General features: G+C 39.6%; 1 protein-coding gene across 2 annotated transcripts in view; it reads left to right on the forward strand.

Annotated features, from left to right (window-relative positions):
* The window catches only part of PRKD1 (protein kinase D1), a 312,437-nt gene that overhangs the window by 271,681 nt on the left and 17,260 nt on the right, over positions 1-23,496 (forward strand). For both annotated transcript variants that reach the window (XM_065403098.1, XM_065403099.1), the window contains 11 exons: positions 1,419-1,496; positions 5,432-5,636; positions 6,318-6,441; positions 7,330-7,407; positions 8,638-8,917; positions 11,740-11,792; positions 13,343-13,415; positions 15,223-15,329; positions 16,351-16,512; positions 17,564-17,662; positions 19,731-19,998. In XM_065403098.1, coding sequence (XP_065259170.1) covers positions 1,419-1,496; positions 5,432-5,636; positions 6,318-6,441; positions 7,330-7,407; positions 8,638-8,917; positions 11,740-11,792; positions 13,343-13,415; positions 15,223-15,329; positions 16,351-16,512; positions 17,564-17,662; positions 19,731-19,998 — 1,527 coding nt within the window. The remainder of the gene's footprint in view (positions 1-1,418; positions 1,497-5,431; positions 5,637-6,317; positions 6,442-7,329; positions 7,408-8,637; positions 8,918-11,739; positions 11,793-13,342; positions 13,416-15,222; positions 15,330-16,350; positions 16,513-17,563; positions 17,663-19,730; positions 19,999-23,496) is intronic.

Genomic DNA, 23,496 nt, shown 5'->3' on the forward strand with positions numbered 1-23,496 from the left:
TCATCTGGAGTACTGTGTCCAGTTTTGGGCCCCACACTACAAGAAGGATGTGGAAAAATTGGAAAGAGTCCAGCGGAGGGCAACAAAAATGATTAGGGGGCTGGAGCACATGATTTATGAGGAGAGGCTGAGGGAACTGGGATTATGTAGTCTGCAGAAGAGAAGAATGAGGGGGGATTTGATAGCTGTTTTTAACTACCTGAAAGGGGGTTCCAAAGAGGATGGATCTAGACTGTTCTCAGTGGTAGCAGGTGACAGAACAAGGAGTAATGGTCTCAAGTTGCAGTGGGGGAGGTTTAGGTTGGATATTAGGAAAAGCTTTTTCACTAGGAGGGTGGTGAAGCACTGGAATGGGTTACCTAGGGAGGTGGTGGAATCTCCTTCCTTAGAGGTTTTTAAGGTCAGGCTTGACAAAGCCCTGGCTGGGATGATTTAGTTGGGGATTAGGTCCTGCTTTGAGCAGGGAGTTGGACTAGATGACCTCCTGAGGTCCCTTCCAACCCTGATATTCTTCTATGAATGGAGGTTGTTCAGGACTCTGAACAAAACATTGTGGTTCTTTCAAATGTGTACAACTGAACATTTACTTAATACAGCTTTGAAACTTAATTTAAATTAAACAAGCACAGAAACAGTTTCGTTACCTTGTCAGATCTTTTTTTTAAACTTTCCCTTTATATTTTTAGTAGTTTACGTTTAACACAGTACTGTACTGTATTTACTTTTTTTCTCTCTCTGCTGCTGCTGCTGCCTGATTGTGTATTTCTGGTTCAAAATGAGGTGTGTGGTTGGTTGGCCGGTGAGTTCGTAACTCTGAGGTTCTACTGTATATACAAATGTGCAAAAAGAGAGAAGACAAATTGAGCCAAGTTTAAAAGTATCACAACAAAGAGAAAAATTACTGAAATAACTAAACACTTAAATATGTCCTGAAAATACCATACTAAAATTATGTACCATTGTAAAGAACAGTCATATTGTTATCTAAAACCCTAGATAGATTTCTCTTATTCTCAATATCAGTCTTCAGAATTGGAGATAGTGCCCCATTCTGTAGCACCAACTAGTCAGACTGCAGCCTGATCCCTGGAAGGACGAATAAAGGTTTTTAAACCAAGCCCTCGGGTCTTTGCGTGGATAAGGCTAGGACTTCACCTCCATTCTGAACAAGCCCCCACCCAGATTGCCATAACTAACACCCCCTCCCCCCCACCCACCCGCCAGGAAAACTTCTAGTGTGTGTATCCTGTGAGTTGCATTGGCAACTGGCATGTGGCCAGCATAGCATTCTCTGGCCACCTCAGGTTAACTTCACATTAATCAAATGACAGAGATGGTAACTTTTATGTGTAGAACTGTAATTGTATCAGTGAAAAAGGGAAATCAACAAAATTATCTCCTTTTTTTTTTTAAATCAGATTGTAGGTTCAATTGTCACAAGCGCTGTGCACCTAAAGTGCCAAATAACTGCCTTGGTGAAGTAGCCATTAACGGAGGTACGTTATCTTCATGACTGTTACTGTCTATGTTTAAACTAACAATTAAAGGAAGGTGGAGTTTTGTAAAGCAATTTGGAGAAAGAGTTTTTTCCCATTGCCTTGGCATGGCTTTTGCTTTATAATATTTCTGTTTATGTATTGACGATGAAGTGTGGGAGGAAACCCACTGGTGGTTCATATTTCATGTTCATCAAAAGGGGTTCTCCAAGATATTTAGCACCTGTAGATAGGCACAGCTGTACCATATTGGCAGAACAAACAGCAGGCTATGACCATAAAATGTTTCACTGAGTGTGGGCTATCGGCAGCATACATTTTGTGGGGTGTCAGTGGCTGCCAAAACACTTCCAAACCCCTAGGCAATAAAAGAGGGCACTTACCTATCAGAGAGAAAACACAAATTGTATTTTAGTCTGGGAAGGAACATGTGTTTACTGTAGGATAATCTTCCTGAGCACAAATGTATACCTGAAAGAACTGGGAAGGCCCTCCAGGAAAAAAATTCTACCCCTTCCTGTTGGCATGATGCTCATTACATCAACTGCCTGCCAGAAATGAAAGCTTGAAAATCTGCCCACTTTCCCCTGCATGTGGTGTCAGTTTTGTGTCAAGCGCAGGAATGTAGGGATAGGCTTGACAGACGGCACTGGGGGAAAAGAGGGTGGTTTTAGATTAGTTGCTGATTACTTTGAAAATGTCATTTTCCATGAGATAAGGGAAGAAAAAATGTGGTCAAGTGTTACATTTCCTAATGCATGTTGCAATATTTTAAGTTGTCAGCTTGAACTCTTCATAACTTAAATAAAGTACACACAAGGTTTTTATTAAACAATTTCCTCTGTTAAACCTTGTTTCTTAATTCTGTGCTTCACTAAACAGATATTGAGAGTAAAATAAAGATTTTTTAAAAATAAATGTTGGATAAAGTGTCGTTAAACTAGGGAAAACTGACTATAAAAATGAGACTGTTCAATGTTTATTGCTAGAGAGGGTGAAAATGATGGTGAAGGTTTTAAAAAATAGCTAGTGATTTTGAGTGCCCAACTTGAGACAACTTATTAGGGGCCTGATTTTTTCAGAAGGTGAGCGCTCAACAATTTCTATGGTCAGGCCCCTATTAAGTGGGCACCCAAAACCTCTGGTCATTTTTTTAAATCTTGGACAAGATGTATACTTCAGTTCACCATAACCACTCCTGCAATATACCTCTGTTCGGTCAGGGTAACTGGGGATGATGCCCAAGTAAGGAAGAACACAGCATAATTTTCAAATCTAAGGGCCAAAAATATGCTGTAAATTGTTCATATGTTAATTTTATTGATGATGTTATTGATTCTTCTCTATAGAGAACTTCCAGTTGCTTTTAAAAAATTAATCTATGCAGCTTTTCCAATCCAACTTCTATTTTGACAGTGCCAATACCTATGAGCACAGAGCTACGTGGGGTCAGAGAGGGACCATGAGTCACATTGCTGTCTGGCTGGGGGTACCTAGGGCAGTGCTAAGGAGAAGTGTGGTGTGAAGGAGTTGAGCCACAGGCAGAGAGTGAAACAGGTGCTGTTTTTCAAGAGCTGGGGTGAATGACCAAGGCACTCCCTTAGTTGCTCCTTAATCACTGCCTGAAACCACCTGCTTCCCTCGCTGACAGCTGCAGTCCATTTCCCAGTCACTCCAGCCTTTCCCTTTGGAAAAGTACCATGCTGCTTTCACTGACTTCCCTCCTACATGTGTGTCTGGTGCCAAGCCGATGACAGGCACATGGTGCTATCTCTGTGGAAACGATAGAGTGAAGCAAGCTTGTCTGAAGCTGCTGCTGGGGAAGGAGGCAGACAGTGTATAGAAGGTGCTGACAGGAAGCCAGTTCTCTCTTCCCCAAGTACAGCTCTTCAGAAGCAGGGCTCAGCCATCTGCAGCTCCTGTCCCCCTATACAGTATCTGCTTAATGTTGCTTTCCCTCAGTACCTAGTGAGTTCTCCATCACCTGTCCACACCCAGCATTAGGACTCTGTGTGCTGCATCCTAGATGCAGGAATGTAGGGCCCCACTACAACAGGAAGTTTCATCCTTGTATCTCATTGTATTTGTTTAAATAGAGCCTTGGATAGGTGTCTTTCTAATACTTTAAATCTAAATAAATAAATAAAAATAAAAATGTCACTCTGCCCATCTGCTCTGTGATGCTTCTCCCCCAGAATAGCAATTGAAGGCTGGAGCTATGAAATTCAAAGTATGATTTCATTAATAAACAAATTGAACACTGAAGGTGAGAGATTATTTTTAACCACTTGTGGGTTTATTTACATAAAGATTTAAAATGTTTAAGTGTTGGGGAAAAAACAGAGCTCCAGACCTTAATGTGCCATCCATGGCCATATGGTTACATCTGCCAAAGATGGAGTATAATATGTTCCTTGCACAGCCACATATAAATGATTAGAATCCAAACTGTATTAAACTATTGCCTTTGAGTTGAGTGGCTAACATACCTAATCGTCTGCCACAGTGATCTTTTCTCCTCTCTCTTCCCCTCCAACCCCTTGCCATTTGTGTGAAGTTGATTGACAGGAAAAGCTTTCATGTTCTCTTTCTTCACTGGGCATCCTTTACTGTCAGACTGACTTTATTTTTATTACCTGACATTTGAGAAGAACCTCCCCCATAGAATGAGTGGGTCATTGAGAATGCGCAGAGTCTTCCAGGTGATATTTCCCTGTCTCAGATTGCTATAGCTGAGTGGGAACAACTACAGTGTTAATAACTGAAAGGGAATACCCCAGAAAATCTAATGCTGTCTTTCCTATCTGTCAGCACTACAGGTTTTGGGTGGTTGAATCATAGCCTGTGTAGCATCAGGGTTAAAATAGGCCAAAATAATTTGCTTGAGCTAAAGAGATATAGGTATCTTGTATATAGTACATGTTATTTCTTGTTCTAATCTCACTTAGGCAACTCATATCTTGAAGTGAAGAAGAAAGTTCAACACCATGTTAGGAGAAACAAATATAAACACAATATGAAATTTAAATTACTGCTGAAGGAGCACATAACGTAACAGAATCAAACTGGCTCCAGCTAGAGATTGAGTCTAGTTTTAGCAACCACTAAGGAGATGCAATCTGTGCCTCATCTTAATACTTGGAAGGAGGGGGAACCTAATCACTGGTAATTTGGCCTTGGTTTCACCTATCCCTGTCTTTGTTTCACCTCTACAAACTCCACATCCATCCTGAGATGAATCCATTTTGCAATGCTGTCTTATAATGGAACTGTTGAGATCAATCTACTATTTTCATGTTAAACATGGGCACCTTCTGTTCAATATTATGCATTAACATGCCCTTCTTTGCAACTTCTATGCAAAGGGGGGGAAAGTGGTGAAAAGGGGGTGATATTTTCCTTTTAGTTAATATATATATAGTGCTATGGTAAATAATTACCTTGGGAGTTTATTTTAGTAGCTTATGGTCACATAACAGGAAATTGCTAGGTTTGAAATGCCTGCTCTCCAACCTAACCACACATCAGTTTGCACCTGTGGACTGCCAACAACTATCAGGCATTGTGCACATCATTCTAGCTGCATAGAAAATCTGCCAAGAATTATAGAGGCTGAATGCCCATGTGTACAGAGAGTTTGAACAAAGGCCCATAGATTAAAAATGCCTGCTTTGACTTTGGCAGTTTTAACAGAAGATCATATTTCAAATTTTCTTTCTGAAAGTATTGCATTTTGACAGGTTTGGGGTTCTGGATAGTGATTCCCAATAATTAGTTAAACTTCATACTTGGTCAGTGTAATAGGCTTACTTTTGTGGCAGAGATGGGCCTAGAGGCTGTAGTGATCAGATGTGGACCTGAACTTTCCCTAAGTCCATGGTTTTGATTTGACCTATCCCTGCTATTTTTATGTAATTCTGAAAACCATATTCCAGATTTGCTTAGTCCTGGTGCTGAGTCAGATGTGGTCATGGAAGAGGGAAGTGATGACAATGACAGTGAAAGAAATAGTGGTCTTATGGATGACATGGACGAGTCTATGGCTCATGATTCTGAGATGTCAATGACAGGATGCCACAGTGACAATGGGGAAATGCAAGATCCCGATCCTGACCATGATGATTCTAACAGAATGATCAGGTGAGCCAGATAGCACAACCTTTACTGCCATATCTTATTGCACCTACTATGTCTATAACTGAGTCAAAAGCTTGAAAAATCTGCAGATATTCTGATTCCTAAAGAGAATGGATTCTCAAATAACTCTTGTAGATGCTTCACTGGATACATTTATAAGGGATTTGAGAGAGGACTATATATAACTGTCTTGTAGATAAAGCAGCAGCAAATTGAGAAGAAAACAAGCATTCTAGGTCTGTTTGGTTATGAAGTAAAACAAGAATATTCTTTTTTTAGCACGCAGTAGACTTTGATTTTTACTTTTTTCCTGCTATTTTCTAAAAGTTGTGTTAGAATATTTGTGGTTTCAACTGAATGGTTCTCTCACCCCCCTCTTGAGATGTAAGTATACACCTCTCCAATGGGGATGAAAAATGATGTAGCACATTTAGTTGTGTGCTTGTTTCTCAGAATCAGGACCAGTAATGGCCTCATCGGATTCCTCAGCTTGGGGTGGTCACTGAAAGTCAGAGATAGTATACCACACACACACACACACACACACACACACACACACACTGGCAAATCAGCTAGTAACAGTAAATGTAGACACATGACATACTATGTCATGCTTTGAAAGGATTTTCTTCTGTTTTGTCTAAAATTGTCTAATTTTTTAAGAAGCTTTTATTGATTTTTAAGCCCTTCAACAAGCAACAATATTCCACTAATGAGAGTGGTGCAATCTGTCAAGCACACAAAAAGGAAAAGTAGCACAGTAATGAAGGAGGGATGGATGGTTCACTATACCAGCAAGGACACAATGGTAAGAAAGAATGTTAACAAAGACATCTCTTACTACATATAATTTATAATACTGAAGGACCTGATCCTGCAAATAACTTACACACTTTGTTCACAAAAATAGTACCATTGACTTCAAAACTACTCAGTGTTTGCAGGATCGGGGCCTAAAGTTGTAACTATTTTATATCTAAGGTCTAATACTCAAAGCCTGAAGCACATGTAACAAATATTCACTCCTCCAGGAGAGGATTAGTTAGAGCACAAAACAAATCTAAAGGTGTCAGATTTACTGTAGCAAAAAGAATATGAAGAAATTTGAAAAAAAAAATCTAAGAAAACAAAATCAATATCTCTCTCTATTACCTGAGATGTTCTAAAATAATAGCTTTAACTTCTGACTGTCATTTCTTAGCTAGACATAAAGGAGAGTCAGGGCTTTTGTAAAACTGAAAATTACACTATCTGATGCAAGAACATCCACGGCTACTAAGAGGGACATGGAAAACTTGGAGGGGGGAAAAAGTTATTTTCCTTCGTAACTGCTGAATCAAGGATAATAAGTTCCGTTTTGTGTGGCATGCTAAAGTGAAACACTAGGGATCATGCTCGGTGCAGATGGAATGTTGAGTAATTTTAGCAGCAAACCTCTAGCAAACTCTATTGAGCATTATGCAGATTGAATGGATCTGAACAGATTTTCAAGGGGACAGAAAAAGGCACCTCTCTGAACCCAAGACTACTCCCCTAACAAATAGAGTCCTCCTGCAAATCATTTAATACAGATCCCTTCACCTAACCACTGTAGAGTTAAATAAAACTTTTGCAAAAGTGAATTTTAATAACAATATCTTGTTCATTTACTTTAAAAAAGCTGTTAAGAAATTATTTTATTATTTTTTTATTATAGAGGAAAAGACACTACTGGAGGCTAGACAGCAAATGCATTACACTCTTTCAAAATGATACTGGAAGCAAATATTACAAGGTAAAGATGGCTTCTGATATTTATGCAGGGCTTTTCAATCTTTTCCAATACTGACATATAATGATCAAGAATTGGAGTGAATAGCTGAGTTAGTTAATACTTATTTGTACTACACTAGTGGTAAATCTTTGAACTACACTGTTCAATATTTGTTTTCATCGTTGAACTTGAATACATTTACCTTTACCTTGCCTGTCACAACCAAAACACAGTAGAATTTAATGTTACAATGGCCAGCATAATACTTATGCTGTCAAAGTGATAATATTTTTACTGTTGGTGAGAGATTCAGACTCTGCTGAAAAACCCATTTAGGAAATGATCTGTGAACAGAGGGTTCATTTTCTAACACTCCCATCATTCATAATATAAAACCTATCTAAATTACTATGTATATGGAGGGGGATGTTTTTAATTTTGTCCATTGGGCAATTAATGTTCTGATTTAGACTTGTAATAGGTATGGCTTTTGTTCTCAGGTATTCCTTGTTACAAAGGTAGTTGAAGCCTGTGGGCATCATGGCAATAAAAATGTTAAATAATAAAGAATGTTTTAAAGTTTTTGCTGTCATCTTTGACCTTTTGGGCCCTGATTCAGGAAAGCACTTAAGCATGTACTTAACTTTAAATAGGTCCCATTGAAGTTAATGGTCATTAAACACAGGATCATGTGTTGTTGTGAATGGGGCCTTAATTTGTGTCTTCTCTCTCACTTCAAAGCAGCTGAATTCTCCTACACATATACCTTACTTATGGCAAGAAAGGGCAGGGGTGCTGGAACAATTTGTATAATGGGGGTGCTAAGAGCCATTGAACCAAACTGTAAACCTTGTATATGATGGAAACCACTTCAAGCCAGGGGGTGCTGCAGCACCCTGCGCACCCCTAGTTCCAGCACCTATCAGAAATGTGGCAATTATTTTTCTAATGGAGGTCTGCTTATGTATGGAGCAGCCCTACTCATACCTGCCTGACATTGCCCACTTCATCTCTGTGATGAATTCACAATTATCATTTAAAAGCGCTACTTGGTCTTGCAAAGGACCACTTGCCTCCCAAACAGACCTGTGCATTGTGAAGTCCAAGTTACAAGGTTAGTCTCTACGTTAGTTTATAAAAACATTGCTTTTAGTTACACAACCACAATGAAATTAAATGTGGTCCATGTTTTAATCTTGACAGCATGTTGATAGATCTGATTGAAAAAAAGTAAATATCTTCTCTCCTCAGGAAATTCCATTATCTGAAATTTTGTCCCTGGAACCTGCAAAAAATTTTTCTTTACTGTCGCAAGAAGCCAATCCCCATTGCTTTGAAATAACCACAGCAAATATAATTTATTATGTTGGAGAAAACCTAGAAAACCTCTCAAGTGTACCACTGAATAATAGTGTTCTCACCAGTGGCATTGGTCTGGATGTTGCAAGAATGTGGGAGATGGCAATTCAGCATGCTCTGATGCCTGTCATTCCTAAAGGGGCTTCGGTTGGATCAGGACCCAGCCTGCACAGTAAGTTGATTTACCCAGTTCCATCTTTACATAAAGGCAGTGGATTAAAATATATATGGACCAGATCTTCCATTGGTGTAAATGAGCATAGTTCCACTGATGTCAACAAAGTTGTGCCCATGTACTCCTGTGGAGGAGCTGGCCATCCATATATTTTAAGTTGTTTGTAGTTTCTCACCGGAACATTTTGGGCTAAGTTTTGCATGAGTGTATGCATATTCAATATACAAATTTATTAGCAAGCAAACAATGTACAAGAAACTTTAGAGCTTGTCCTAAAGTAGTGCATCCTCCTCCTCATAACTGGAGTTACTGACATGACTACTGACCGTATTCAGACTAGGGCACATAGTGTACTGAGGGAGCCTGAGCCCCAGAAGTCTGCATACATTGCTTGCACTTGGGGGATGAGGCCAACGCAAGACCAACAAAAATAAAGAAGGTTATGCACCTTTGGGTTGCTGGAGAGTCTGTAATTGAGTTCTCACTTCCTTTTGTTCCACTTTCCTGATTGTGGGTTCCCTCCTTTTCCTCTCAAGTGGAGTTATGCAGCGGTTTGTGTGAGGGGGGTAGGAACCGAGGGATGGAGAGGATGGGACAAGAGCTGGGTCATAGGAGTTTCATTTGTTTTTTGAAAAAAACTATATTTCAAGGAAGGCTAGGAAATATTCCACTCTCAATTTTGGGTTATTTAGAGCAATAGTGAGGTGTAGGCTTTTCCTCTGATCATTGATCACCTTTTGTTGGAGGGCTTGCTGGTGGGCAGAGCCAGATAAAGGCACTCACTCAGCTCCATATGGAGCCCCCTGTAGTCCTGCCTATTCTTGGGGTAATAGTGGCTCTCCTGCCAACAAAAACATCTGCTGAGTTGGTAGGGGGCCCATTGCTACTTCCCTGTGGACCGGATAGAGTTTCTTCCACTTTCTAGATCACTGATCTGTGAACGACACAAAGCTCTACTTACACTTCACCACATATGACTTATACAACTATCACCCAGATGGCCCAGTGCTGGGACAAAATCAATTCATGGATTAAGAACAGCAGATTGAAGCTGAACCCAAGCAAGACAGCTATAGTGCAGTCTCCTTTGGTTGAAAGCAAACTTGCACAATTGGTCAGTTCAGTATGGAGTTTAGGAGTGCTCTCAGACTCCTCACTCATGCTAAGCTCTCACCTAGCAGCATCAGTGAGCATCATTTTCTGTGCTCTCTGACTGACTAGAAGACACCATTCCATCCTTGCGTAAGATGCTCTCACCTCAGTTATACATACCTTTGTCACTCCCCATCAGTATTATATTAATGCAGTATACCTGGGCATAACACCTCCAGTCCTTAGGAAACTCCAGCTCGTACAAAACACCGCAGCGCATTTCCTCAGCAACACCAGCTACAATAAGCACACCAAACCTGTCCTCTGCTCTCTTCACTGGCTTCCCATACAATTTAGGGTTAAGTTGAAGGTCTCAGTTCTTGTTTTCAAGGTGTTCAATGGCCTGGGCCCTGTATATCTAAAAGATCACCTAAAGTCTGGGATGAAGATGTTGCTCACAACTCCACTCCTTAGGCATAATGGAACTTTCTATCATAGGGTAAATAAAGCTCAGCTGCTCAGGAGACATTGCTTTCTCAAGGGCTGGTCCAAGACTGTGGAATGAACTCCTACAGCAACTAAAGACGGTCACAGTCTTCACCACCTTCTGCTCAAGGTGCAAGGCTCTTTGACCTGCCTTCTCGAATGTAAACACAGAGCAGAATGTACATTTTGAATCCTGTCTTACAAAAACAAAACACTGCAGAGGATGAGAAAGAGAATGAGCCACACATGACAGAGATTAGTCATGTTGCTTAATAAACTATTTGAAGGTCCTCAGATACTATTGTAGTGAGGGTGTTATAAGAACCAATATAGAATAGAATAGGGTTCTTTGTCTTCAGGTGGTTGGGATCTAACCTTTAGAAAGAGAAAGGCCCCTCAAGACAATATATAGGCTTTGTATGACTGTCCCCTCTTGAAGGTCTGGAAAGCACAATGGGTAATAAGGGTAACACCATAAACCAGTAATAAATAGTAATAATTTGCCCCACATGCAATGACATTTACATACTGAAAAATTATATTTGAAAGGTGTAAATGCCAAGGATAGAAAGGAATTGATTAAAGTGATGAAGAGGTGATAAGCAGTAGTAATAGCATGAAATTGTTCAAAGAAAGATTTAAATAATGAAATTTTGTCAGACTGTGGAATCACATCCAAAAGGAAGTGGAAGCCAAATTGCTCAAATCATGTAAATGTGGACTATATACAGTCTTGGCGGGGAGCTGAACAAGATGACCTAATTGGTCCAATTTCTGGATTGTCAGTAGGTATTAATATAATGTAATAGGAAGAGACTTTTAGTAAATGTTTGAACTAAAAGCACAACTATCTAGAGCAGTGGTTCTTAACCTGGGGTGCAAGATGCCCTTTCTGGGGGTGCAAGACATGCCAGATTTTTTTAGAAGGTAAATCATCAAAAACACAAATTAAGCACAGGCACGTACATATAACTACTTTGTTTCATCAAACCTATGTATTTATTAACATTATACATTTTTAACGATTACTGCGTTAAATTTTAACTGCAAAATTTAAATAAATATATAATTCTATCTCTTTCATTCTATAGTTATGATATATCTAGGTTTAAAGAACTGACCTACTTTAATGATTTTTTATAAGAGGTACGAGAACATATTTTTGAGAACCAAAGGGGTGCAGGTTGTAGTAAAGGTTAAGAACCACTGATCTAGAGTATTTATTTCACTTTTTTCCCCAGGGGATATATCCATCAGTATTTCGGTATCAAACTGCCAGATTCAAGAAAATGTGGTGAGTGTTCTCTGAATGTTGGTGTTAGACATATGATAAAGCCTGTGAAGAAATTGATCTGTTTTGGTAAGAGGAGTGTTTGAGAGAATTGCTCATCAGCCATTTTTCACTTGGTGATATTTTGCAGAAATACAATTAGGTCTTAAGGAAATCTCCCTTGCAGTACTCTTTTCTTCAGACAGAAGAATTACATTTTGGTAGCTTAGTTGAATGGGTAGCTTAGTTAACTTTTGTTGCAGTATGTTGATTATTAAAGGCAAGACAGGTAAAATTGGCCTGCATAGGTGTTTTGTAGAAACACTGCAAAATATACACCTAAGAGGATAGTCTCAAATCTTAGTAAATATACATTCTCCTGTTGCCAAAGAAAGAGTAGGCATTCTGCACTGCACATCTTCCCAAGAATGGAGCTATGCCAGGGCCTGGATGTGTGGCTCATGGGTGCACATCTCGGTGTACCGGTTACAGCCCTTGATCCCTTTAAAACTGGGAACTGTAGTCAACAGGGCACATGACTAGGAACAACTATGTGACCTGCAGGCTTCCTGACTCTAAGGGTATATCTATGCTGCAATCATGAGGTTGCATAGACATACTCGAGCTAGCTTTAATCTAGCTAGATCGAGTACCAGAACAGTGAAGTTGCAGCAGCACAGGCTAAACAAGCTTGCCTGGAACCCTGGTTATTAACTTGGGGGTAGCTGCACTAAAGTTTGTAGTACTATGGCTTCACTGCACTGGTACACAAGTTACCTAGATTAAAGCTAGTTCAGGTATGTCTATATTTCCTAATTGCAATATGTGTAGGCAGGGGTCACAGACCAGAGAGACCCAAGATCACAGAGGCCCTACTGTAGCTCTCCATATTAGCCAGGAAAGAGCTACTTCCTGTCCAGCTGCAGAAAACAGAAACACGCTCTGTTAAAAGAGTTTTATATCATTTTGAGCCTTTCTGCACCTTCCATTTATTAAATAACAGCCCTGAAGATAGGGATGTGGAACTAAACTTGAGCATTTGCCCTTTATTTGGTCTGCCCCAACTGGCGAATCTGCCAACTGTCTTACACAAGCCTCTTACTCTACCCTGCAATTAGGCACTAGGAATTGATGAGGGGGAGTTCACTGAATACCCTAATATTGAGGGGAGCTCTTTTCTTTCTGCACCTCTCTCAGCTGGGGAAGAAGTTTAAAGAATCTGAAACCCAAAATTATTAGGTTTTCTCAGACTCACAACTTGTTGATATTATTCTCTATGGCTGTGGGCTTGGAAAAAGTAAAAAAAGAGCCTCTAAATTCTGCACCTCTACCCACTCATAAAAATTGAGGGGCCAATATTGTCTAGTTGATGGTTACTGCGTTCCCTGCTGTCATCACAGTTAGCTGTTTGCTTTAGAAAATCCATCTGGATGCCCCAAGACTCTCTGTTACTCTAACATTTCATTAAAATGTGCTATTCTAAAAATATGCTAGCTCCCATTTGAAAAATATTTCAAAAGAAGACTTTATTTCCATATCTCAATGCTTAATATGCATTATATTCATACCAACAGGATATTAGTACAGTATACCAAATCTTCCCAGATGAAGTGTTGGGATCGGGACAATTTGGAATTGTTTATGGAGGTAGGACCAATTGTTTCTTAATATGTTTTTGATATAAAAAAACCAAGTCTCAATGACAGGTAACATTTCCTAAACGTTCAGGGTATTTGGATTTTGAAATGAATCTGTACCATTCAGGAAATTAGCTGTCTGTTTAATATATTTCCTACTAAGAAACTAAACATTTTATTTTGCTTTAGTTTACAATATGTTACTTTATTTTTATTCTGTTTATAATTGGCAGCTTCATTTCTCTACCCAGCACAGATATTACGCACAAATTCTCCATAAGGTTTAGTGAACACAGTAAACCTGAAGTTCACAGACATAAGTCTCTTGAATGAGAGGGCCAAAAAAAAAGTCACGCCTTTTTCAAAAAAGAAATACTATTGTTTTAAAAGTCACATATCTCATGAATGACTCATCTGATCCATTTCAACTTTGGGGAAAAAAGTCTCCTGGCAAGAGACAAAACATGCCGAATTTCAGATGGAAAGTACCGTTTTGTATGTAAAATCAGAATCTGTTTACTCAAGTTCCCTGTTTTTATTCAGTCATATCTGCTGACCTTAATAACAAATGTAAGTTTTTATTATGTTTTACTTTCATCAGCACTGCAGAGCGAACGTAGCTAGAGGAGAGTAAATAGGATTCTTTTCTGGCTTGCAAATCATGAACAGAATTGTTCACTGAATTTGAATTGCAGAATCTTTTTCTGGCAATAATTTATAAGCCAGAAAGAACACAGCTTGACTTTAAGATTCTGACTTGAGTTCACAGGGGTGTCAGTTGGAGGGGGGGAAAAAACTTTTTGCTTGTAAAATGTGAATGTTCCTTACCGTGTCATTGCTATTTTTACAAAAATCCTTTCATTAGACTATAACAACAATTAAAAAAGGAGCTGCTACTGCAACTCCATAGTATGGGAAATTATTTTCATTTAAACTATTGTCAGAAGGGTGGGGAAATAATTGTTTTTGTCAAGCAAGAAGAAAATAGAAACACAGTGTCACAAACATATTACAATATGACTTTCCCTCTGGAAAATAGATATTAAGACATAATTGGAAAGTTGGTTCTAGTAATGGCCTGAATGTCATGTCGATGGAGAGAAAGAAAAGGGAGTTTTTAGTATAGGGCAACTAATCGGAAATGAGGTGATATAGGTTTATGCTTAGGAATGGAGCTGGATCAACCTCATAAAATTGTATTTCCTGTTTACCTTTCAGACTATATCAAAAAATTACCTCATTTGAATGTAGTGCTGTGAGAAATAAACAATGAGCCCATTAGCTAATTTGGAATGATTTTCAATGAAGTGTGTTCATATTTTTGAGATAATGAGATTCTATTTCTGAATCATGTGTAAAATACATAGGAGTTAATCCTGCAAGGTGATGATCCATTAAAGCACTTAAGCATGTGAGTAGTTTCAATGGGACTACTCAAATGCTTTGCTGGGTTGGAGTCATAGTGTTCAGAATCTTGCAGCTTTGAGTCCATAGTCTGAAAATCATATGGTTGAATTATTAAGGTCTGACTACACAGGTTCTTTTCTTTTCTTTTCTTTTTTTGAGTATAGCCCAAATTAATATCGTGTTTGAGCAGCTTTGTCAAATGATGATTTATTTAACATAAGAAATGCTCATTTGCTTAAAAAAAAACAAAAGAAAACCTCTAATGCCTTATACAATTCTACTCATCGCAAGCCTTCTCTTGAAAATGCTTGATTGTTGTCCTCATAAAATACCGTGAAGATGAGATCTAAAAAATCAAATGCTTATCATCTCCAATCATGCTAATTGGTGTATTTTTTAATAATGTGCAGGAAAACATCGCAAAACAGGAAGAGATGTTGCAATTAAAATCATCGACAAACTAAGATTTCCAACTAAACAAGAAAGCCAACTTCGTAATGAGGTTGCAATTTTACAGGTATTTTTTATTTTATTTTATTACCATTTATTTACTGTATTAACTTCACTTATCGTGATGTAAAATTCATATGATCCAATCTGGGTGATAGCTAATTTCATTTGAATGGTGCAGTGAAGTCCTTGATAAAGAACTTAAATGTGTTAAGTGATGCTTCTTTTTAAGAAAGATTTGAAAACAACTACTTTAAATAATTCTTACCAAAATATTACTGGCTTGGCTAATCAGCATCCATATAAAGAGCACAGAAAAAATGTACTGGGATATAATTAAATGCTACAGATGTTTATTATTGTGAGCTGGCCAGTCAATGTGCTTTTTATTGATGAGTAGTAACTGTACCTCTGTGTCATTTGATCCTGATAGATAAATGTCTGCACTTGGAATCGTAAAGTCATGTGTTTTTTCTGGCTCACAGACCACCATCAGTAAAAGCTTCACAACTTCCAGGCACAGAACTAGCTTTTTGATTATTGGTTTTGTTTTTAGTTTTACCCTTCTGCACTGGAGGTCTCCTCCCCATAGGACAGATTGAGCTGTTGCAGCATTGGTCTTCTGCACATTGCATGCCCTGGAAGACACTATATGTTTTCTTTTAAACAGGCCCTTCCCTAAATTATCATTGAAAATCTTAAAAACTTTTTCACAGAAATACTGTTTTATCTGTTGGTTCACTATATAGAGCAATGGGGCCTCAATCACAATTGGTTTTAAAATAATATGAAATGGGTTTAGAGACCATACATTCTGACAGGCTACCATAGAAATTAATCTGTGCATGATGGGGCGTTAATTAAAACCTAATTACCATTTTATGGTCGTAAAATCTGAGTTGAAAGTTTGCAGATATGGGTGAGAAAAAATTGTAGACCTTGAAATTATGCCTAAAATGTTCAACTGTCTATTTTTAATAAAATGGGGTGTATGGGGCCTGAAGTCTGAACAGCTGTATGGAAATAGAGCTCACTACAGTATTGGGGAAAAACTCATTTGATTCAATTGCTATATTTGTCTTTAACAGAACCTTCATCATCCTGGTGTAGTAAATCTGGAGTGTATGTTTGAGACACCGGAAAGAGTGTTCGTTGTTATGGAAAAGCTCCATGGAGACATGTTGGAGATGATCTTGTCAAGTGAAAAAGGCAGATTGCCAGAACGAATAACAAAGTTTTTAATTACCCAGGTAAGAACCTAATTATAGAGCCAGAAAGATATTTAACATTGTGTTATCATTATTTGCTACATTTTCCTTTGTCATAATTTACACCAGTAATTTTTTTAAACCTGGTATTATATTATTAAGGCCTGTGTTGATACCTTCGTATGCCCTGCCTATCATCCCCACAGGGCCCGATCCAGTAGGCATGCTCTCAGCATGCCTAATATCCACACAAGACAGTTAGGGTGATGGGGAGATTTGAATAGAGGTTCCCTACTACTCGGGTGAGCACTCTAACAACTGGACTACGGTATATTCTGATGCAGGGCTCTGCCTCTCTTGCTGAAGCTGTTCTGTTGTAATTAAATATTAAGTGGGTCAGAGACAGAATGAAAAGGACTCTACTCCAGTAATTAGGGCACTCACTTTTCAAATCCCTTCTACTCATCAGACAGAGAAGGGGAATTGAACTGGTGTCTCCCACATCCCAGTTGAGCACCCTAACCACTGGGCTAAAGGCATGTTTACCACTATAATACCTAAATCCCTCTGTGGATCCAGGTGGCCCTCCCTATTTTCTTTCCACAAGCTATAATTGCTGTGAAAACTTTGAATGCACATTTTGAAAATTATAAAATGTAGAACTTGAACAGTAGAGCTTTGCAAGCCAAACTATGAAGCATTTTTGGAGTCTCAAAATTTCAGGGGGGAAAAGTAGGACTCCAGAACTCAAGGAAAGGAATTTTGTGAAAATTTGTGAATTGTGTGTTCATTTAGAATGTAAACTGTTTGGGACAAGAAGCTATCTTATTTCATGTTGTAAAGCATTTAGGAAACTTTCAGGCACTCTATAAATAATAGCCAGTGATGATAATAGAATGTTTTAGCAACTCCATTTTTTGAAAGTTTGGTAAAATTTATGTTTCTATTTGATTGTGTATTTCTCTAAGAAACTCTGAAGTGTAATCAATGATCCTCTGTTTATTGTTGTTGATATTACTGTCAGGAATTGAAATTAAAAATAAATAGAATGAAATTCTAAACTGAATGTTAATGATTATGTATTTCTTCATAGATCCTTGTTGCCTTGAGGCATCTTCACTTTAAAAATATTGTTCATTGTGATCTCAAGCCAGAAAATGTACTGCTAGCATCAGCCGATCCTTTCCCACAGGCAAGTGGAACATATTCTCTCTATATAAACATTGATGTATATTAAGAAGTCCCGACGTTCGATAATATTAGTTATGGTTAGGGCTCCATGTTTGTCATGGAGGTCGCGGAAAGTCACAGATTCCGTGACTTTCCGCGACCTCTGTGACTTCTGCGGGGGCCAGTGTGGCTGACCCTAGGGCCGCCCAAGCAGCTGGCTCTAGGGCCAGCTTCTCAGGTGGTCCCGGGGACAGCTACAGCCAGCTGCACTGTCCGCTGCTAGAGTGGCCCCAGGCCCAGCCGCACCAGCTACTGCTCAGGCATCCCTGGGCAGCTAGTTCTGGGGACCACCCAAGCAGCAGCTGGTGTGGCTGGCCCCAGGGACTGCCTGAGCCGCAGTCCCCAGGTGACCCGTGCAGCCGCTGCCGGCGGCGGACCCTGGGCTGCTGGAGTAGCCGCTCCTCCAGTGGCAGTCCCCAGCCTGCCAGTGCAGTTGCTGCCAGAGGCCCCCAGCTGCTGGTGCCGTGGCTGGCTCTGCCCCCCCACACCACAGCAGTCCCCCAGGGTGACCACCCCCCAGCAGCAGCTCGCCGGGACATCTTCCCCCCACCCCAGCAGAAACCCCCCAGCTTTTCCCCCAGCAGCAGCTCCTCCAGATGTTCACCCCCCCCCCCAGCAGCAGCCCCGGTGCCCCCCAGAAGCAACCCCCTTAAGATTTAGCCAGGGGTATTTATAGTATAAGTCATGGTCAGGACACAGCCCATGAATTTTTATGTATTGCCCTTGACCTGTCCATGACTTATACTAAAAATACCCATTACTAAATCGTCGTTTTAGCTATGGTTATTTGTATGGACCAGGATTTTCAAAAGTGACTGGTGATTTTGTGTGCATTTGTTTATGTGTACCCAACTAGATACATCCAAAATCACAAGTTATTTTTGAAAATCTTGGACTCTAGTCTTTTTTTTTTGCAATAATATTTGACCTGATTTTCAAAAAATCAGCCATGTCACTTTGTGTGCAGAAACTTGCAGACAATTGGACATCTAATTTGTACAATATTAAAATGCAATTCAGGTGTTTTACACCTGCAAATGGATGGTTTTAGCCATGCTGATTGGTCATTTGCACACACAGCCACAATAATCACACACCTGTCTGTCTGAAAATTAGGTCCATGACTGTGAAGAATGTGGAAAATATCTGTATTAATTTCATGAACATTATATATATATATATATAGAGAGAGAGAGAGAGAGAGAGAGAGAGAGAGAAATCTGTGGGTCTGGTGGTCATAGCAATTCAGGCTAAAGGGTATCTAAGGGTGAAATCAGTCTTAGTTAGTTTTGGTTGGCAAGAAACAAAGTAAATGGCTGTAGATATCCCCAGTTGCTGGTACTGAAATGGATAGTGGAGGTTATAATTCCTTTTAAGTTTGCTTACAGTAATTTGGAATTGGGAATCTGACTGGGCCCCTGGGTGGTGATCCCATATTGAAATCGCAGGGACTGTCAGATGGGAACTCTTAAACAAGGAGCTTGAAAGTGATTAAAGGCTGAGCCTCTGAAGAGACAGGGAGATGCAGGTCTGCAGAAGAGCAGATAGTAGCTTGGTCCTTAGGAGAGCAGGGAGATACCAAGACTACATCTGGCCTATCTAACTGATTGAAGGAAATGTTAGGCTTAACATTTATGTATTTAGGCTTTTGTTGCTTTAATCCTTTTCTCTCTACTTGTTATGTTCCTATAGATAAATAAATAGCTTGTTCAAAAAAAAAAAAAAAAAGGTATCTGGTGTCACTGTGTGTACCAACTGGTCACAGTTCCTTGAACCTGCTGAGGAAAGCACAGATGGGAAACTGTTGATCAAGGCTAACAGTGGGTTGAATTGTGTGATTCCCCTCTGAGAGAACATAGGCCTGTTACTTGAAAGAGGTGCCCATGGAGAGACCAAGAGAGACAGGACAAAGACACAGCTCACCCCTGAGCCCCAGCAATGAATTACAAAAGCATCTGAAGTAGGCAGACAGTAAAACAAAATTAAAATGTTATTTCTATTGATTTTACTATAACACTTTGTTCAAACAGGTAAAACTTTGTGACTTTGGCTTTGCCCGAATCATTGGAGAGAAGTCATTCAGGCGCTCAGTAGTTGGCACACCAGCTTACCTAGCTCCAGAAGTTCTGAGAAACAAAGGCTATAATAGGTCTTTGGATATGTGGTCTGTGGGTGTCATTATTTATGTGAGCCTTAGTGGTACATTTCCATTCAATGAAGATGAAGACATTCATGACCAAATCCAGAATGCTGCTTTCATGTACCCACCAAATCCCTGGAAGGAAATCTCTCATGAAGGTAACATCCTGTTTTTGGTTCTAGAATCTGCATGCCTATACAGTATAACTATATTGCCTTATATTGGGTTTTTCTCCATTTGACAAGTGACAAAAAGAGATTAAAATTATAAATCAAATCAAGTATCATTCAAACTTTTTAAAACATCACTCTTGTTAGGCCTTCTACCATTAGGATCATTGTTAAATTACAATGAACTTTTGTGTTCTCAGTGCAGAGCTTTTTGTTATGGAAATAATCGTGTGATGCAATGAGAATTTTTCTTGAGTCTCCACAGGATTTAATATTCTGTGCCTCCTGCACTGTCTGACTTGTGGTGAAATAGTGCATTTCAGAGTGTGGGGGTGCAGTGTTAGACAAAGTCTGGGCAAGAGGGCCTTGAGTGAGGGGCACAGTTATGTTCATGTTCCTTAATTCTTCAGGCACTATAAGGATTAAAAGAGCATGCTGAGCTACATGTTGTATTGTAGAAACTGGAGTGACTTCTGACCCTGGGACACCGTAGGATCAGGCAGGAAGGATGTTTTAGAGATGCTGGGTTGTGAGCAGCAAGTTGGAGTGCATTCTTTTCTTGCCTTACCTGCTGCTTTCACTACTGATAGTTCCTCCAGGTAGGGTTGCCACCTCTGAGGTACAAAAAAACAGAACATCCATCATGGAGCCGGAGCCTTTCCTGTGTGGTCTCTGCTTTTTCAATAATTCAGGCTCCTTTGCCCTCTATTGGCCTGGCCAAGCCCGGTTCTCAAGTTGGAGGTGTTGTGGTTATGCTATGGGAATGTCAGAGCCAAGGTAGCCAGCAGCTGCCACCCGGATAGGGGGAGTGGAATAGTGCGGCCAGGCCAAGGCATTGGGGCGAGGGGAGGCAACCATACTTGCGTTCCTGTTGGAAGCTGTCAGGGCTAGGCACAATGTGACCCTTCCCCTTTCTGGTTGAACTCCTTAACCCTCCCCTCCACAGCTGGAGCTTTGATCAAATTTGTGGTGAATGGTATATTATTACACAGCTGACAAAAACTGGAATTTTTAATGTCCCAGGAATACTTACAATTGCCTCAAAAAAAGGATGATCCTGGGGAAAGCTGGACAGGTGGTGACCCTACCTCCAGGGCATTATGCCTCTGTGGGCTGAATACTGCTTACTCCCCTGGCTAGAATCAGTTTCTGGGGGCCACCTTCCACTGCTACCGAAGCATAAATGCAACTGGAGGCTGCTCTCTGCTGTTTGTGGGAAATGCTCATTTTCCCTGATTTGAGGTTGCTCTGTCTCCCTGCTGCTGCACTTACCTGCCTCTGCACCTCCTCTTGTTCCATCCCCACCTATCTCTACAACCCACTTCTCATCTACATATTGCTTCTGTATCTTGCCACTCTCTCTGTAGGTGAGGTAAAGGGGGAATTAAACAATTACAGAGCAGATGGGGTCACAAACAGATTGGTTTTCAGGAGCAGAACATGAAAACAGCACCACAGGAGAGACTGTGGAGGGAAAGGCTTAGCAGGCAAAAGTGTGACACTGGGAACTAGAGCACTAGTCAATGGTATCAAAGACTGCTGTTAAATATAAAAGAATCAGTATGGATAACTGACCTTGGATGTCTCTAGGGAGATCATCAACCAAGACTAGTGAAGTATCTGAACCAGGCCTAACCAAACAGGGCTGACTGAAAACTAACTGCCTTCAGGTGCTGGCTGCATGACTTCACCACAAAGTATTTGTTTGTAATGGATTTCCTCAGCCAAGTTGAGTTTCCATTTTTAAACAGTTGTTCTATCTTATTTCTCTCTCGACCCCCACATCCAAAAATATTTCTTTTTCTAAACTTCCTTGGTGAATGTTGAAGCAAACAAAAAAAAAAAAATCAATAGAAGTAATAGAATCCTAATTTAACTACATATGACAATATACCAGGGAGAGTTAAAGAAGTAGAATTTAAAATATCCTGGGGAATGTTCCTCTAGTGGTTAGAACAGAGACTTGGAAGCAGGAGTTCTGGCTTTTATTGCTGTCTCTGATTCATTATGTGACTTTGGGCAAATTAACTATCTTCTCTGTGCCACCGCTGACATGTTTAAAACATATATAATAATACCTCCCTCAAAGGAGTGCTTTTAGGCCTAATTAATTGTTTATAGAGTGCTTTGAGACCCTTGGATGAAAGGTGCTAGGTAAATGAATGCATTGTGTCTGTTGTTGCATTTACAGTGGCAGAATAAAGTTTGATAAAATCAACTGAAAAAAAGAGTTTAAAATGTTGTAGAAAAGTACACATAGAAAACCACCAAAAACCTCCACAACTTTTTATATTATGCATTCTGATTGAATCCGAGTGTTGTGCACGATGCTTTACCTGGCATTAGAGAGATAAGCAGACAGCAATCAACACAAAGAGGCAGCAGGAAATTGTCTCCCACAAGTCCCCACTACAGCAGACAGAAGATCAATCTCTACATTCACAGCTGAAGATTCTGTAGAAGCATCTATGGAAAACCCACCTGCTGTGGTGTTATCTCTACCCTTTCCAGAGTCACAGCCTCAGTTAGGAGAGTCATCAGGTATAATTCTGCAGAATGGAGAGTCTGAGCTTGTCATATATAAAATGGGGGGGGAGGGAGAACCACCATACATTTTAACAAAAGATCATTGATTTTAAAAATTGCTTACACATTGTGGTTGTTTTATATATTTACAGTTACTTCATTGTTTGATCAGTTAGCCGGTATTGGAGATGAACTGAACCAAAATCCCCAGTCACAGCAACCTGAATTTGTTTGAATTCAGGCAGGAAATTGGAATCTGAATGCAACTCCAAATTTCGCAAGCTGGATTTTATCTCTAACATAGACTAAATAAAACTCTCTCATCTAAACACTACCCATTAACTTTAGTATGTTCAAAAACAGATGCATGCTATCCATTTTGGGGCCAATTCTTGTCTAGATTATATTCTCGATAATACAGTGATAGTTGAAACATACTATAGCTGGACAAAAAATAAAAACCTATCGGGAGGGATTTCAGTTATTTTGAAATGTTCAAACGGACTAATTTTTCAATGTTTTAAAATTTTCATTATTTTAATATATTTTATTTTTATTAAAAATGTTATGAAAATGGTTTTGATATTCACTTTTTCAGTAACTTTCAACACATATAAAAAGGAACATTCTTGTGAAGAAATTTTTAAGGAACATTTTCCAAAAAATAAAAATTTCAGCAGCCCTGAAGGTACCTGATGGATTTTACATTAGAAATCTGGGGACTAGGATAAGTGAATGACATAAGAAAATCATATAGCCTAATGAAGCATGCACTGACGTCTGACATGGTATACTATACCCCTGTGCAGCTGAGCAAGCACTGCAGAGACAATGAAGACATGCTGGATAAAATGTTTTCTTGAACAAAGGGATAGAGACCTGAGGGAATATTTACTTTCTTAGGGTATGTCTACAGTGAAAAAAAAAGGCTGCAGCAGTGCGTCTCAGGACCCAGGTCTA

Source organism: Emys orbicularis, chromosome 4 (genome assembly GCF_028017835.1).
Source record: "Emys orbicularis isolate rEmyOrb1 chromosome 4, rEmyOrb1.hap1, whole genome shotgun sequence".
NCBI classification, from domain to species: domain Eukaryota; kingdom Metazoa; phylum Chordata; order Testudines; family Emydidae; genus Emys; species Emys orbicularis.